Source organism: Eschrichtius robustus, chromosome X (genome assembly GCF_028021215.1).
Source record: "Eschrichtius robustus isolate mEscRob2 chromosome X, mEscRob2.pri, whole genome shotgun sequence".
Classification (NCBI taxonomy): Eukaryota; Metazoa; Chordata; class Mammalia; order Artiodactyla; family Eschrichtiidae; genus Eschrichtius; species Eschrichtius robustus.
In genome coordinates, this window is record NC_090845.1 from 9,310,162 (window position 1) to 9,328,024 (window position 17,863).

General features: G+C 39.6%; 1 protein-coding gene across 9 annotated transcripts in view; it reads right to left on the reverse strand.

Annotated features, from left to right (window-relative positions):
* ARHGAP6 (Rho GTPase activating protein 6) overlaps positions 1-17,863 on the reverse strand; it is a 489,264-nt gene that overhangs the window by 139,682 nt on the left and 331,719 nt on the right. For 2 of the 9 annotated variants that reach the window (XM_068534004.1, XM_068534003.1), the window contains exon 1: positions 13,501-13,560. The exons of the other annotated variants lie outside the window; for them this stretch is intronic. In XM_068534004.1, coding sequence (XP_068390105.1) covers positions 13,501-13,560 — 60 coding nt within the window. Of the gene's footprint in view, positions 1-13,500; positions 13,561-17,863 lie in introns of those variants that run through there. 9 annotated transcript variants of the gene reach the window in all.

Consider the following 17,863-nt stretch of genomic DNA (forward strand, 5'->3'; position numbering starts at 1 on the left):
TCTACTGAGAAAATGAGGAGTGAGGTAGAAATGACCTGGATGGGGAGTCAGGATACCTGGCTTCCTGTTCCAGCTTTCCACCCAAAGAGGAGATGGTATTGCACAAGTCACTTCAAATTTATGGGTGTTTTCCCTTCTTTAAAAAGAGAGAAAGCAACTAAATCAGATAATTTTCAAGCCTCTAAGAACAAATACCATAGTTTTCCAATAAAATTATATGTTATATATGGCTTCAAAATTATGGGCATATTTGTGGAGAATACAGAGCATATTTGAAAATTGATTGTATCCCAAATAAGCTGGTGCCAACAGTTGATTATTCCACTCTAAGGTACGTGTTCCCTCTTTGTATAGAAAATGCATTTATTTATCTCCTTATTAATAGTTCAGGCCATGAACTTTATAAACCTTGCCAGAGCTATTTATGGAAAGGTGACTTCGGGTAGGTAGTTTGAACTTTTTAAAACTCCCATGTAAAATTAGAGTATAACAATAAATGCTGGAGAGGGTGTGGAGAAAAGGGAACACTCTTGCACTGTTGGTGGGAATGTAAATAGATACAGCCACTATGGAGAACAGTATGGAGGTTCCTTAAAAAACTAAAAATAGAACTACCATATGACCCAGCAATCCCACTACTGGGCATATACCCTGAGAAAACCATAATTCAAAAAGAGTCATGTGGGGGCTTCCCTGGTGGCACAGTGGTTAAGAATCTGCCTGCCAATGCAGGGGACACGGGTTCGAGCCCTGGTCTGGGAAGATCCCACATGCCGCGGAGCAACTAAGCCCGTGAGCCACAACTACTGAGCCTGCGCGTCTGGAGCCTGTGCTCCGCAACGGGAGAGGCCGCGACCGTGAGAGGCCCGCGCACCGCGATGAAGAGTGGCCCCCGCTTGCCGCAACTGGAGAAAGCCCTCGCACAGAAACGAAGACCCAACACAGCCAAAAATAAATAAATAAATAAATTAATTAATTAAAATTTAAAAAAAAAAAGAGAGTCATGTACCCCAATGTTCATTGCAGCACTATTTACAATAGCCAGGACATGGAAGCAACCTAAGTGTCCATCGACAGATGAAGGGATAAAGAAGGTGTGGCACATATATACAATGGAATGTTACTCAGCCATAAAAAGAAATGAAATTGAGTTATTTGTAGCGAGGTGGATGGACCTAGAGTCCGTCATACAGAGTGAAGTAAGTCAGAAAGAGAAAAACAAATATCGTATGCTAACACATATATATGGAATCTAAAAAAAAAAAAAGGGTTCTGAAGAACCAGGGGCAGGACAGTAATAAAGATGCAGACGTAGAGAATGGACTTGAGGACACAGGGAGGGGGAAGGGTAAGCTGGGACGAAGTGAGAGAGCGGCATGGACATATACACACTACCAAATGTAAAATAGATAGCTAGTGGGAAGCAGCCGCATAGCACAGGGACGTCAGCTCGGTGCTTTGTGACCACCTAGAGGGGTGGGATAGGGAGGGTGCTCTGGAGGGAGACGCAAGAGGGAAGGGATATGGGGATATACGTATATGTATAGCTGATTCACTTTGCTATAAAGCAGAAACTAACACACCATTGTAAAGCAATTATACTCCAATAAAGATGTTGAAAAAATAATAAAATAAAATTAGAGTATAAATAGTGATAGCTTCTTAGAGTTGTCTTATGGAAAATAAAATAAAGTGATGAGTTCAGTGCCAGGCATGCAGAAAGTACTCAACAAAAGGCAGCAATTGTTATTTTACTATTGAATAATAGTTTTAAGTGTTCTGAAGGCAGGGGCCTCCATCCTGGACACCTCATATCTAAAGGCAGTGAGATAACAAAGAAAGTTTTAAAATTATAGAGTTCAACTTCAATGGCTGTAATATTGTTTTGGCAAAACTGAAGCCATATGTGTGACTGTACATGATACTCACTAGGAATATCTGTAAATTGTTTAACTTGCTCCTTTTGCTATTTTTTCCCCCAGGATTAAAAGATCAGAAAATGAGAAGAGAACTGAAGTAGGTACTCCAGTTGCTTCCAGAATGACACAAGAACACAACGATTTGTTCCTACCATCACTTAGCAAATTCTGTAACTGAAAAGTACCATTAGCAAACAATAAAATGTTTTAAAAACCAGTCATGTCTTTATGTTGAATTAAACTTAAAATTTCATGTCACTTGAAAGAAGATATAATAAATGGCTCTGCTTGAATAAGACAGGAACTGCTCATTTACACCTACAAATTGACCATTCTGCAGGCAAATGAGGACTATATTTCTTTTTGGAGAAAATTATAATTACACCATCTCAAATCTTTTAAAAAACAGAAGTTTATACTGTAGTTGTAATAGTTGATAATGTGAAAAATTATGAACACGTATAGTCACTGAACCTGAACCAAAAGAAGGGAAGTTTATAAGAAGAATTCTTTACATTAAAAAAGATAAGATTTTGAGAAATGTTTCTATTACAAAAAAAATTAAAACTTGGAACGCTGGCTTTACACTTCACACCACATTAGTAACCAAACTCTGGTCCTGTGAGCTCATTCTACTGAAAGTGATTTTTTGATGAAATTATGTGGTACGTATAATAATGTACTGAATTTTAAATTATTGAGGTAGTTTTCCTAAGAAAACTCTATGAAATGGAGCTTTAAATAGAGAATCACAGTGATTTGATATACAAGTCATTTCTTTCACTTCATAATCTTTAAGATGATAAATTCTACTGTATAGTCTTCAAAATGTTAACAGATGCATAAAATGGACTCAATACAAGTTTTCTTTCCCACTTATATTTATATTTGAATCCTTTTTTCCTCCTACACCCAAACAGAATTGTAAACAGTCTTTTTAGGGTTTATATTACACAGTACCCACAGTAACTTTATTCCAATACCTTTATGATTAAGGCCCCTTAATCATTTTCTGGAATGAATAAACATAACTTTACTGGGAGGGTGTTGATATTCAAACAAATAACTTGATTTTAAAGACTTTAGATTCAATAAAAAAGTAGGAAAGCATTTAATCAATTGGCATGGGCCAATTCTAATCAATTTAGTAAATATTTATTAATCACCTTTTAGGGCAAGGCACTATTCCGTGTCCTGATAAAAACGGTTAAGTCCCCATCCTTAAGGAATCTAGAATCTACCAAAGAGATAAAATAAGCTCACAGATAATGATAAGAGAAGGCCTAATAATATTAACACTATGACAGAAGTAAAGTCAAAATGCCCTGGCAAATGTGGCAGACATCGTTAGCTAGGTGTCCAACAGCTTTCCTCACCACTCCTTCCTTGTTGGCTGTGCTGGAATTAATCCGAGCAGCGGGCCTTCCACAAACTCAGGAGAGAGGAGCTCCCTCCCCTGTCCCACGGAACGAATGTTCACTCCTCCAGTTACCATAGCATACCATATCCATACCAAATGTGGCATCTATTTCCCTTGCTAGTGACTGGTTTAGGGATTGGTTGTGGTGGAACTTAAACAATGAATGAGGCCAAAAGGGAAGTCTAGTAGGAGAGGAGGAGCTTCTGGGGAAAAGAATTACCCTCTAATTTAAAATGTATACTACATGCTAGGAAAAAGTGCTGTTCTGTCTTTGGATCTACTTGTTTGAGGATGTGATGCCTAGAGTTGTGTCTGCCATCTTGTGACCAGGAGGGGCAAGTGGCAAGGCAGAAAGCCCCTAGGTCGTTGGTGGCATCATCGTGTCCCTGAATTAACCAACCTTGGAACCATCTATCTCTAGATGAATGATATACTCTATTTCTACGCTAGTTTCTTTCAATTGTGGGTCACAATTGATTAGTGGGTCATGACATCAATATCAGGACCCCTGTCATTTATGTTATGCCAGCAAACTTTCTCTTCCAACAACGTAAAGCTTCTATGGCCAGGACTAAGGAGAATTATTTTGTCAATGACTTTCCTGAAAAAAACAATCCGATAGGAAGATAGATAGAAATATATATCCTGGTGTATCCTCCAAAATATGTGCCTCCACCATACTTTGCCTTCCACAGCTCACGAAAATATTGCCCTTATGTTTACTCCTACTGAGAAACATTTTAAGGGTGTAAGGAATGATGTTACTTGAAGACTACGTGTGATGTTGGAAAGAACACAAACTTCGGAGTCAGACTGGAGTTGCTTTCAATTTTTCTGATCTAAGAGGATTCTCTATTTAGGAAAGCCATGCACAAAATAATTCTCCTTTTATAATAATTCAAATTATATATATGTATATATATATATATGTATATATATATATTCAACTCACTTTTTGAATTACAGGGAAAATGTCACGTTTTGGACTCTGAAGACTACTCACTGTGGTATGAGATGTACTGCATAAGTTAATTTTATAAGAAACTGAAACTTGTGTATTAAATGCCCAAACATGTGTTTTAACATAATCATCTTCATCGTAGTCTTCTATAATGGACAGGCATATTAATCACAACATAGCATCTGTTTGATGGCTCAGAATGAGACTTATGGACACCCATCAGTGAAGTGTGTTGTCTTGGAAATTCAGAGGTAATAATGCGGTTACGCCTGTTTTAAATTGCCCTATATTGCTTTGTCGTTCTAACCATTCCTTTCTGCTCCTGGCTATCCCTTCTTCTTTTTGTTAATGTATATTTACATCTTCTAATATGTAGCTTACTATGTATACATATGCTTCCTAACAAAATAAAGTATGTTGACCTTTGGATTGTTATTCTGGAAGTTCCACAGTCACTCTGAGACTATTTTATTTCCTGGTTGCCTAACTGTGGCAGATGGCTGCAACGGACAAAATACATGTAGATGTATGTGGCTATCACTACATAGTGTAACAGAGCTGATAAAAATTGAATAAAAAGAGCATTTCTAATTAATTAAAACTCAGGCTTAGTCAGCCACCCAATGTTGTACGTTTCTGAATCAAATATGGAAGAAAAATCACTAGATACTAATGACCAAGACTCAAAGTATCGGTTGAAATAAATAGCAATACTGATCATAAATGCACTAATAAACCCAAACTTATACATAAAGACTTCTTAAATCCGTAAAAAAGCAAAAGTATATTACTTAACAAGCTGTGCTATGTCTTTGAAATGAAGCTAAAAGACACAGATGAAGTTGAGTAGACCACCTCAAGGAAATTCTCGTCTCACCATAACCACTCCCATGTCGCTAATACATTTGAAATCTGCTCTGCTATCATTCACTCCTTGCTGGTGAGAGCTTCAATACGCATAATTATTTCCAGGGTGCAAATACATGTCTAGGAACTACCCCTAGAGAGTCATCAAAATGCACGGAAAGATATGTTCAAAGATGTTGATTACAGCATTATGTATAACAGGGAGAAACTGGACCTCACATAAATTTTCCTATATGTATCTGAAGGAATTCTGTGATAAAAAGGATGCTCTAGAAGAAAATTTATTAGTGGAGAAAATGTGATAAAGTAAAATTTAAGACCAAGACTATATCATATGAGAATATTACACATCACCATAACATGTAAATAATTTAAACACACATACATAAATGTGCATAGAAAAAAAACTAGGAGGAAGATACATCTGTTTGTATGAAGGTCCAATTTTTCTACAAAAACCATAAATTACTTCTGTAATCAGGAAAAATTTAATTTTTTTAAAGTTTGTTTTCCCTTTCTTCTGCTTTAATCCAGACACACCTCCTTCCTTCAGTTCCCTTTGATGTGAGTTTTGGATCTTGGTGGGCCCCCTGCAGGTAAATTCCAAGCAGAAATCAGTTCATATGTACTTTTTTTGGAGAAATATTTGGACCAAGGAAAGGTGAAGGGAAAGGGGCAACTGGCTTTAGCAGGAACAAAAACGAACAATACAATCAAACAGCAAAGAAGATATGAGCCTTATAAAGTTAAGGAAAAAGAATTAGAAACAACAAAAATAAAATAAAATAGAAATGACCGTCGAGGCAGCTCCTGCTGAAATTCTGTCAAAGATTAACTGCATTCAAAGAGCAGGCAGGTCAAAGAGAAGACTCAGTGTCTAAGCCCTAAACCCTTAAAGAGAGGGGGCTTGTGGTGACTTTCCAAATTAAATGGGTCCTCTTTTGAGTCTAATAATACCTGAACTATTGCTGACTTAAAATTAGTTAATTATCTAATTTTACTTTTGGGCTTCAACTAGCTGTAATGTACATTTTTCTCTCCTGTGCTTAGTTACATTGGGTCTGAATCATCTGAAGAGCCCAACCTCAATCAATAACAACTCCAATTAACCAGAAAATGCACACAGTTCACTTATTAGAAAAGGCAAAGGAAAATGCAATCTAACAAGCTAATTTCCAGGCTGCATTTTCATAACCACCTATCTTTTTTTTTTTTTTTTTCAGGTGAAGTGTGGTTTTATTAAATTGAAAACAATTTGAAAGAAAACTCAAGGTTGGAATCTTACTTATTGAAATTAATGAGTAATGCTTATTTATTACTCGTTGCCAGATACATGGCTCTCGGATGGTGAGATGTCTGGAAGGCAAGAGCCTTGTAACAAGGCTGTGCAGCAGCAAAATTAGAAAAAAAGTGTAAAGTGTCACTATAATATAAAAACTGTACAATTAGCATGCATTGAGGATGGGAATCAAAGGATTACCTGGAGGTAATCTTCACTTAGAGACAGTAATAGTTGTCACATTTTCCAAATCAAAATTTAGATATGTAGGGTGATAATATAATGGAATATTCAAAATCAGAGACATACACCGACTGGCAATTATGCTCTACACTCGCACCGTTCAGTATGGATCCTCATGCGGCTCTTCCAATTTTTAAAAATTAAAATGAAATAAAATTTAAAATTCAGTTCCTCAGTCACACTAGACACATTTTAAGTGCTAGAAGGCCACATGGGGCTAGTGGCTGCCATACAGAACAGACACAGAACATTTCTGGCACCGCCGAGAGTTCTACGAGACGGCGCTGCTCTCCACACTGCTTCCTGAAGTAGAAAAGCAACGCTTATGAATTCCAAGATTTTAAACAAAAGATGAAACAGAACAGATTTGCTGGTTAAAACTGAACACCTCAAGCCATTTTCCAAGCATTCCAGGAATCACGATCTTGTACGGGAATGTTCAAAGAACTGTAGACGCGCCCTTATCTTCGTCAGGTCGAATCACACACTCCAAAATGGTTTCCCCTCTAGTTTTCTTTTAAAATAGACAAATCCAGAGTTCCACTAAATTAATTTTTCTGCTTGTAAGAGACACTATTTTAGTTCCAAAGAAATGGTCATTTATTTTCAGACCTCTACCAGCCACGTCCACACTGGCGGTACGAGGCGGGGGCTGCCCTTGGCCTAGGGCTTCACTGGAAACAGGCCAAAGTGTAAGCTGATGGAAAGATAAAAGAAAAAACTAACAAACTTTTGTCCATCCCCGAGGGCGGCTGACTGCCTGTAAGCGTTGGAAAATATTTACATTCTTTTCTATTTTGTGGTTCAAACCAACAGCGCAACATAGGACAAATGGGTGCGTACACATACACACACACACACACACACACACACACACACACGCATACATGCCAACTGAGTTTACCTGCAGTAAAAGGACATGTGTGGAGACATGTGCCATTTGAACAACTTGAAATTTTAAATAAAACTTCTCTCCACCCTAATCATTTAGAGACTGAGAGACTGTACGGCTATTGTATTCGTTACCATCACCAAGGCACATTATACTTCTTTCAATACAAAATTCTATCAAGAGAAAAAGGTCAAGTTGCTCACTTTATTTACAAGCAATGTCAAGTTGACCACTTCCTCTCCCAACTCAACACAAAATGAAAACACTGACTTTTCCCCTAAATCTGAAGTGTGCCCCTTAGTAGTAAACGCTTGCCGGAAATACTAATACTGAGTTTAAGGCCAAGACTTTAAAAAGAATACAAAATAGCAAGGAACTGTATTAATTTTGTAAAAAAGAGATCCGACTGTGAATGGCTTAACATGGAAATCACAAGAGAAACATGATTTCAACCAATTTCCCACATTACCAGAACAGAGTGGCCTCTAGGCGTGTTCCGTATTGCTTTAGTAAAATAGCCATCAGCCTGTGTTTGCTGTGAAATTCTTGTTAATCAGAATTTTTACTTACTGTTTTGTGATTTGGCTTCTAATTCCTTTTGCCCCCATTTCGTCTAGAGCCTTATCAGCAGGGGTCATTGGCTGAAATTTACTTATTCAAAAACACTTCCCTGCTGGGAAGAATTCATCCTGGCTTCATCTGAAACACCTGACTCTTCTGAGAAGCTAAATAATACTTGAGGAATAAGATAGGGCTGCGAGTGGTGAGGAGAGAAGAGGTTGAGGTGGGAGGAAAGAAATGGTCATTTAGGTCCCAAAGTATTTGCCTCGATAAATCACACCTGAATCATCCATCAAAAAAAAATCAAGTTCAGTGAAGCCCCCTTACAAATGACATGCCCTATGGTCAACAAAAAATAGCCCAGGGTCCAGCATTCATTTTCTTTTTATTAATCAAAAATATTCACAACAACGTTAAATATCTTCCTCAGAACAGCCAAATCTTGTTTTCCTCTCCAAAGAATTTTCCACGCTTCGAATTTGTCTGTGGAATGCGGGGGCTCTGGGGTCGGTGAAGCGTCCACACAAGGGCAAGGATGGCTTCCCAGTGAGGTGTGCGGGCTCAGCAGCCAGGCTGTCTGGGTTCACAATCATGACCTTTGCCTACCTGCTGTGGAAACTTGGACAAGTTTCTTAGCCTCTCTGTGCCTCAATTTCTTCATCTGTAAGTCGTACTAACATCCATCTCTGAGTCCTTTCATGGCAGTGAGCTCCAAGTTCAATAAATGTTGGCTACCACTCTCATAGTCAGAAAGGGAGCCTTCTCCTGGCTCTGTAGACCCACAAAGGGAACGCTACACAGTTGGAAGCAGGGATGATACAGGATTTGGAAATAACATGAAAGTTCTCTATGCCAAAGGCTCCAAAGTCGAACACATCTGTCAGGTATCAGTGTGCCTTCTCTGACATATAGCCACCTGAACACCTCCCTCACTGACTGCTACGCTGCATGATCCCTGCGTTGTCCTATCTGACATCCCCCGAGGCTGTTCTTCGCCACCCCCTAGGTCACTCTAAGGGTAGTAGGAGAGTAAATCCACCAGGAGGGTGGCATGGACTGCGCAAGGCTCATTGGAGGCCAAAGCATTAGACCTCCCCTCTCTGAATATCTTCCTTTCACCTGCTTTGTAAGGCCTGGCCCCCGTGTATACTGACTTCCAACTCTGAACCTTCCCTTGTCCCTCTGGCATTGGTCACAGCTCAGCTAATTCCACTTTAGGGATTTCTCTACCAAACTGTTTTTCACTAGAGCAGTGGTTCTCAACCAGGCGGCTGTGCCTTCTAGGGGACATCTGGCAATGTCTGGAGTCATAATGGGGGGGTGGTGTGGATGGGGGCTGAAGTGGTACTATCGGTACCTAGTACGGAGAGACCAGGAATGCTGCTGAGCCTCGTCCAATGCACAAGACAGACCCCACACAAAGAATGATCCGGCCTTGAATGTCAACACTGCTCAAGTTGAGAAACCCTACTCTGGAAACAATGCCAGTGTTGAATCATGCTGTGTGTTCAGAACTTAACATACAGAAAGAATGAGACTCTGAACAAATGTATGAGTCTGTGTGCATTTTTAAAACGTCATTGAGAAAGAAAAACCAAAAGCTCACATCTTAAAGTTAGTAAACTTGATATAGGATCTCATACAAAGGGCTTTTCACTTCTTGTACCCATTGCATCAGAAAAATCTAAAGAGCTTGGGGGGTGACCAGGCTATTAAAGAAAACTTGCAAGATGAAGAGACGGTCACTCCAGGGTTAAATCAGCTGCTATCTCTAAATCAAAGCCATTCTGCAGAAATTAGAATAGTTACTTGCTTCTTCTGAAGTTACATAAAAGTGGTTGCGTTACCTGAGTAATAAAGAGGAGAAAAATAACCAGACCGTGAGTCATTAGAGTAACTACTGAATTAGAAAGCATTGAGTTTGTCTGGGAAGAGTCCTGTTTTGGGATTTACTTGACTTTGGCAGAGTAATGAGAAGTAAGTAGTTGTGTCCATAGAGTGGGCAGGGATTTAAGATGCCTTGATTCTCATGATTTTCAGAACCATCACTCTCCAAATATTTGATGAATATAAGCAAGTTTTTGTTACAAAATTATTACCAAAAAACCTCTGACAACCATGGAGAATATAAAGCAGTGTGCTTTAAGTAGAGGAGACCTACTTTGATGGAGGGCAGACCTCGGGCAATCTACAATATTTGATGGACCCAAGGCACAGAACATCCTATCTGTTCAAATACCAAAATCGAGACACTCTTCCAAGTGAGATTAACCCCCTTCCCCTGCCCCTGTATGCCACACGTCAGGAGAATGGCCATAAATGAGCTTCAGCTCAATGCCTCCTCATCTAGGGACTTCTTCTTGTTGGCCCACACGGGCTGCAGTGCTCAGGCCTCCAGGTTTCCCAGAATATGCTGGGCATGCCGCTACTTCAAGCAACTACTTGTTGCTACTTTGGTCTCCCCACTAGCTGGTAAAGTCCTTGAGGAAGATTTTAAAAAATACCTGGAGACTGGTCGGTGTGGTTAATATTTGCTCAAGGAACCATCATTAGCATTAAAAAGCCACCACACTGTCATGTAAAAGTAAAGATAATATAACATTGAACATTTACTGAGCTCTTGTTATATTCTAGGCACTGTTCTAAGCACATGACATGTATTAGCTCATTTAATTTTCACAACCTTATAGAGGAAAAGTTGTCTCTGTCCCCAGTTTACAGGATGAGGACTTGTCTAAACTTTAAACTTGAAAAAGAAATGAGGCATTTCTTAAAACACGCACATCCCGTCCCATGTTTGATGAGTGCCATTTAAAAGGTAAACTAATTTGTCATCTGCCTCTAGGATCCTAATTAAAACAACCTGTATCTATTGCTAACAGCAAATATAAATTCAACTTGATCCGAGTCATAAAGCTCGTCTCCTTTTGTCACTTAATTTTTCCTGCCCATTTGACCTCCCAAGGATGTGATAAGGAGCTAATTGTAAAGAAAGCTAAAGAACTCCTAACCCAATAACTCCTCTGCAGTTTTGGTCAACCACCACAGATGGGGAGGAAAGCTCTGCAAATATGGGCAAGTACCACCACACCAGGGCAGCATTGCCATGGCAACCAGGAGAAACCCATCCATTCCAGCTGTGGGTGTGAACCTGAGCATGACCAGCCCTCACTCCTTCCTTGGTTCCAAAAGATGGATTGAAAACAAACAAAGTCCAGTCCTTATAGGAACAGCAAGGTGCTGTCTTTCATTGATTCGTTCAGAGAAAGCTACAGTGGGAACTAATGACATCTTAGAAAATTCAGGCCTTGGCCCTACATTATCTTCCTTCCCAGGAAGAGCACTGAACTCATATTCAACACATATGGAAAGCCCATATCAAGTGACATTGTGAAGTTCACCGAGAATGGTCAGAATAGGAAGGCTGCTGATATACTCTTAGCATGACATTGAATCAGAACTGGTTGGCTGGCATACTTTCTCTACCTGGCATCTGATGTCCAGATTAAAATATATGAAAAGGTTCAAATATCTCAGTGGCGTCCTGCATTGAAGTGTCCACAAATGCTAGCTATCGAGGTGGCAGTCCAAACTGGCTCCTTCCACCGGGTCCTGACTAGAGAAGGAAACATTTGCAAACTTGCACAGCTGCATGCAGTAAGAAACCTGGGCTTGGAAGATTTACAAAATCCAATTTTCACCCTGTGATGAGGAACTTGGGCTCAACCTGGTTTCCACAAATAATTTGTTCTTAATCTGAAAATAGGCACAAGTGAGCAACTTCAAAATCTTTTTTTAAAAAAAGACAGTGATGGATTTTTAAAAGTATTTACTGAACATTGCTTAAATGTGCAATTCCTATCAGCAAGATTTCTGAAGAGAGTTGGAAAACGAAAGGGGATTTACTGCCTTTGTGGCTTATTTTCCCACAGGTAGGGAAAAAATGTTCCTGATGAACAGCGATAGGTGTCCAGGAACCTGCAATCACTGCAGCCTGAGTAGATTTCTCTTATAGTTGCTAGTAACTATAAATAATCAGAATCGCTATATTAAGTCTTTGCCCTCTTTCAAAATGGAATCATCCAACAGATTGTAAATGATGGGGATTTAAGAGCAATAAATTTTCTCCAAAAGTAACTTGGTTTTTAACAAATTAAATAATTAATATATATTTAAACTGCTTTACATGGATAGTGGCAATGTGCACACGACAGAGAGAGGAAGAAATCTGCAAATGAATTGAAGCAGCATGGTCACATAGTTTAAGGTAAGAGATTGCCGACCTGCAGGAAAGCCTGTGATTCGCCTTCTCGGTGTTAAAAACATTCACCAAATAAGCTAATGTTTCATATGATACCCTCTGTTCCTTTAGGAAGGATTCCAAGAAACCTTTACTTGTAGCTATATAAAGCCAGCAAGTATCTAAGCTCTGTGAACACTTTGGTAATATTCTAAATTAATACTAAGAAAAGATGAATTTTGAGGTCTTTCTATGAAATCATAAAAAGCTGGAATCACAAAAAATAAGGTTTGTACGAGAGGTTGCAAGCAGCAAAACCAAGGCTTTCTGATTTTCTCCATCAATCATCTGTCTTTGCTGCATGGAAGAGTCAGACCACATTTTGTGGTTTCACACCAGTACCCATATTGCTTGTAGATGTCACAGAATCTTGATCCTCCATCATACTGAGGGGAGGGGCAAGATTTGCCCTTGTCCCAAATTTTTGTCATTATATGGTACCCAATGATCCAGACCCAAAGAGAAGCTCAAAAGCAATGGTGATTGGTCTCAGTTCTGTCATGGACTAGCCAGGTGACCCTGCCACAATGGGATCCACTCCTACACTCAGTTTCTTTATCTGTCTCAGAAAAATATTGCAGTAGAAGGCCACAAAGACCCATGCGACAGTAACAATGTAAGTAAGGCAATGTGCATTGCTAAAGTCAAATTGCATCAATTTTTAAATACCGAGAAAACAGCCAAAAGGAAAGGTGCAGAAGAAATGGCAGGTCCTTACTGAGATTCACTTTAAGCTTTCAATAAAAATATGAGTGTCTTGGCAATGATATGTAACATTCCAGCCAGCCTGGCTCGAAGGCTCTGAACCTTCTCCTAAAGCAACAGGCAGAGACATCTTAAGTGTCATCTGAACCATCTGAACTTTGAAGTTGAAAGAGACTCTGGTGCTGGAACAAGCTGAGTGAATCCCTCCAAAGCAATTGCTCTCTCATTCTTTCCTGCTTGTGTCTACCTTCCCCCGATGCCGCTCCAGGATTACTACCCCGTGAGTCCTGCCTTGTTTCAAGCAAGAGGCACAAACACACAGAGCCTGAAACGTACACACGGTATCTTCTTACCTCTCCAGGGTCCTTACATCTCAGCAGTAGCAGCAGCTCCAGGCAGAACTGACCTCCCATCCTCCCCACACAGAGCCCCTGGCCAGTGTGGGAACAGAGAAGGAGCCTGGAGACAGGGATACTGCTCAGAGAGCTAGAGGAGCCGGGCAGGGCAGGCAGGCTCCCTGGCTGGAATGTGCAGCTAGAGGCCCTGGGAGGGAGAAGGCCTGGGGTCACTGTGATCCTCTGAGTCAGACACCCTGGGGAACTCTCAGCTCTGAAAGGCCTCCTTTGCAACATGAGGTGGAGAGGCACCGAGAACTTACTAGGGGTAAAATTCTGAAAGTTACAAAACTGAGGTAAATGGTTATATGGATGTATACCAGTTTAAAGTAAATGGTAGAGATGCAGTATGAATGCCGGAGGGAATGCATGTAAATTAAATGCTAACTCATATATCTGATAAGGGGCTTGTACCCAGAATATATAAACAAATCTTACAACTCAATAATAAAAAACTCAAATAACCCAACTTTTAAATGGGCAAAGGCTCTGAATAGACATTTCACTGAAGGAAATATACAAATGGCCAAGAAGCACATGAAAAGATGCTCAGCATCATTAGCTCTCAGGGGAATACAAATCAAAACCACAATGAGACACTACGTTACACCCACTGGGATGGATAAAAAGAAGTGCTGGCGAGGATGTGGAGAAATTGGAACTCTTATACAATGCTGGTTAGAATGTAAATGCTTTGGAAAACAGTTTTTAGTTTCTCAAAATGTTAAACGTATAGTTACCATATGACCCAAAAATTCCACTCCTAGTTATACGCCCAAGAGAACTGAAAATATTTGTCCACACAAAAACTTGTATGCAAAATCGTTCACAGCAGCATTACTCATAATAGCCCAAAAGTGGAAATAACCCAAATGTCCATCAATCAATGAATAATGAAACAAAATGTGACATAACCATACAATGGAATTATTCAGCTATAAAAAGGAGGGAAGAACTGATACATGCTACATGCATCGTGGATGAACCTTGAAAACATTATGCTGAGTGTAAGAAGCCAGACACAAAAGACTACATATTGTATGATTCCATTTCCACGAAATGGCCAGAACAGGCAAATCCACAGAGTGGCAAAAGACTAGTGGCTGTCAAGGGCTGAGGCAGATGGGAGGATTGGGGGCAGTAATGACTAAGGGGCACAAGGTTTCTTTTGGGGGTGATGAAACTTTTAAAATTGATTGTGGTGATGGTTGCACAACTCTGACTATACCGCTAAATTACACCCCTTAAATGAGTGAATTGTATGGTATGTGAATTATACCTCAATAAAGCTGTTCCGTTAAAAAATGAAACGCTAGCTCTTATTGCCTTGCCCCAACCCTTCCCCGATTACACTGGGCTCTTCTGAGATCACCCTCACTCCTGTAGATTCACCTATGTGGCTTGGCAGGGGCTATGGTGAGGGAGGGCCTCCCCAAGCACAGAACCGTGACTACCGGCCCCTGGCAAACCGGGACCCTTCTCCTCAGCTTTATTTCTAGGCCACTGTTGACAAGAATTCTGCTCTGGCTTCATGGTTTGGCCCCTCTCCGCCCTGACTCCTTCATTCCCGGGTGGTGACTCCATTCCCAGCACGCCCATGGTTCCCATTTGTGAGAGTCCTTTCGAACTTACAGTTGCTCCTGTGTCCCATGTAGCCGCCCTCTCCAAACAGATGACACGTGACGTAAGCACAGTGGCCCCTCACAGCTCAGTAACTTTCTCATAGCTGAAATTCAGTACTAATTGTTACCCTTCACCCTTTTTTTTTTTTGAAGGGAAAGGGGCTATTTTTTTGAGCATTTTAAAAATAAGGGTATTGCCTCTAGACGCTATTGTGCATTTTTACAATTATAAGTAAAAATGAAATTAACAGGTGATGCCAATGAAGGAAGCAATTCAATGAAGAGACTACCACAGTGGTCATTGGGTTAAAGAAATCCAACATTCTTACATAATTTTATCATTCACAAAGAGAACTACATTAGAGTTACTGACACATTTTAATTATTGATACTCATTAGTATTATTTGTTTCCATATCCTTTATCTTTCCAAACTATTCTTGGGCACAATGTACCAATGCCTACGAAAATTATTCTCTTAATGATAACTAGTTCCATCCTGTCCCATGCTCGAGATTTTGTTTGAGTCAATGCATTCTGTTATTAGGACCAGTCTTAAGAGAAAGGTTCACTAGTGGCCCCAATTAGTCACAATGCATAGCGTCTGGAATTTATCACATTTTGGACCAGCATGTAATTTTTGCCTATTCTGGATCTGTCTGAAAGTTTTTCAACCTTTAAAAGCCCTTATTCATTTTTACGCAAATCAAAACTACAATGAGGTGCCACCTCACACTGGTCAGAATGGCCACCATTAAAAAGTCCACAAATAATAAATGCTGGAGAGGATGTGGAGAAAAGGGAACCCTCCTACACTACATTGTTGCTAGGAGTGTAAATTGGTACAGCCACTATGGAGAACGGTATGGAGGTTCCTCAAAAAACTAAAAATAGAGTTACCATATGATCCTGCAATCCCACTCCTGGGCATATATCAGGAGAAAAAACAGAATTCAAAAAGATACATGCACCCCAATGTTCATTGCAGCGCTATTTACAATAGCCAAGACATGGAAGCAACCTAAATGCCCATTGATAGATGAATGGATAAAGAAGATGTGGTAAATATATACAACGGAATACTACTCAGCCATAAAAAAGAATGAAATAATGCCACTGGCAGCAACAGGGATGGACCTAGAGATGATCATACTCAGGGAAATAAGCCAGAAAGAGAAAGACAAATACCATACAATATCACTTACAGGTGGAATCTAAAATATGACACAAATGAACTTAGTTTTGAAACAGAAACAGACTCACAGACATAGAGAACAGACTTGTGGTTGCCAAGGGGGAGGGATGGACTGGGAGTTTGGGATTAGCGGATGCAAACTATTATATATAGAATGGATAAACAACAAGGTCCTACTGTATAGCACAGGGAACTATATTCAGTATCATGTGATAAGCCATAATGGAAAAGAATATGAAAAAGAATGCATATGTATGTATAACTGAATCACTTTGCTGTACAGTAGAAATTAACACATTGTAATCAACTGTACTTCAGTAAAATAAATTTTTTAAAAAATTATTTATTTTTACAAGTTGGTACCATTGCCCTCTGAAGGACGTCGGTGGAAGGAGGAGGCTTTCCCATCTGAGGGATAAGCAAGGCTGCAAATGAATGTTCCCAACAGACCCCGCCTGTGTTCATTCTGTGCTGGAATGTTCATACAGGCTTTTTCTCAAACACACTTGAGTGCTGTGGGTAATAGATGTCAAATAATAAAACTCAGAGGCACATGCTATGTTACTTTTTAAGGGAAAAAAGTGGGGGGAAATCAAAGGGTTTAACAATTTTATTCACTGGCTTATATTCAGCGACTCCGAAAATTTGGCCACTGCTCAGGTTTGTGAATTTCTATGGAAAATGAACTGTGCTTGGCAAGCTTGCCGAAATATGAGGCTGATAAAAAAATGTTTCATGCTTTCTCAAGACCTTATGCCACTAACTGTGTGGGATTGGAAAAACTGTTCAAATGTCAATTTAAACACTGTAAATAAATGATTTTCTATACCCATATGAACTAATATTATTCTGTTGATTTCAGAGCATAACTTGAACTAAAGTTTCCTTGAGTTTTAACGAGGAAATGTTTCATGGAGAATATGGACTTCAGATTAGACAAGTTGAGCTCAGTAGAGTTCTATTCAGAATCAGAAATGTTAATGCAACGCATTATCTTACACTATGGAGAACTGACTGAAAATTCAATTGACACAAAGGTTGTTAGGAAGCAGGTCCTGAACTCAAAAAAAGGAGTAGGCCAAAAGAAATAAAACATTACTGTAACAGCCCAAATCATTATATAAAAGAACACTGTGGTGAATTCCATTGCAAAGTTCATGACTCGTGAACATTATCTTCAAACCAGTCATCTCTGAGTTTTATAGAGTCGACTATCCAACTGCCTTCTTGACCCTTCCATCTGGTATCTCAGGGTCATCTCAGACTTCATTTATCCAGTGCTGAACTCTTGACTTTCCTTTCTGGCAAACGTCTTTGTACCTAAGCCTCCTACATCTTAAGAGGTGTTTATAAAGCACTTATCTCAGTGCCTGGCATGCAGACCTGCTCAATAAAGGTTGATGATATTGATGATGATTGATGATGATGAAGATGATGATTTTTATGCACCCAGTTAGTTGAGCCAGAAACCAAATGGTTTTTCTTAATTCTTTTCTTCACTTCAT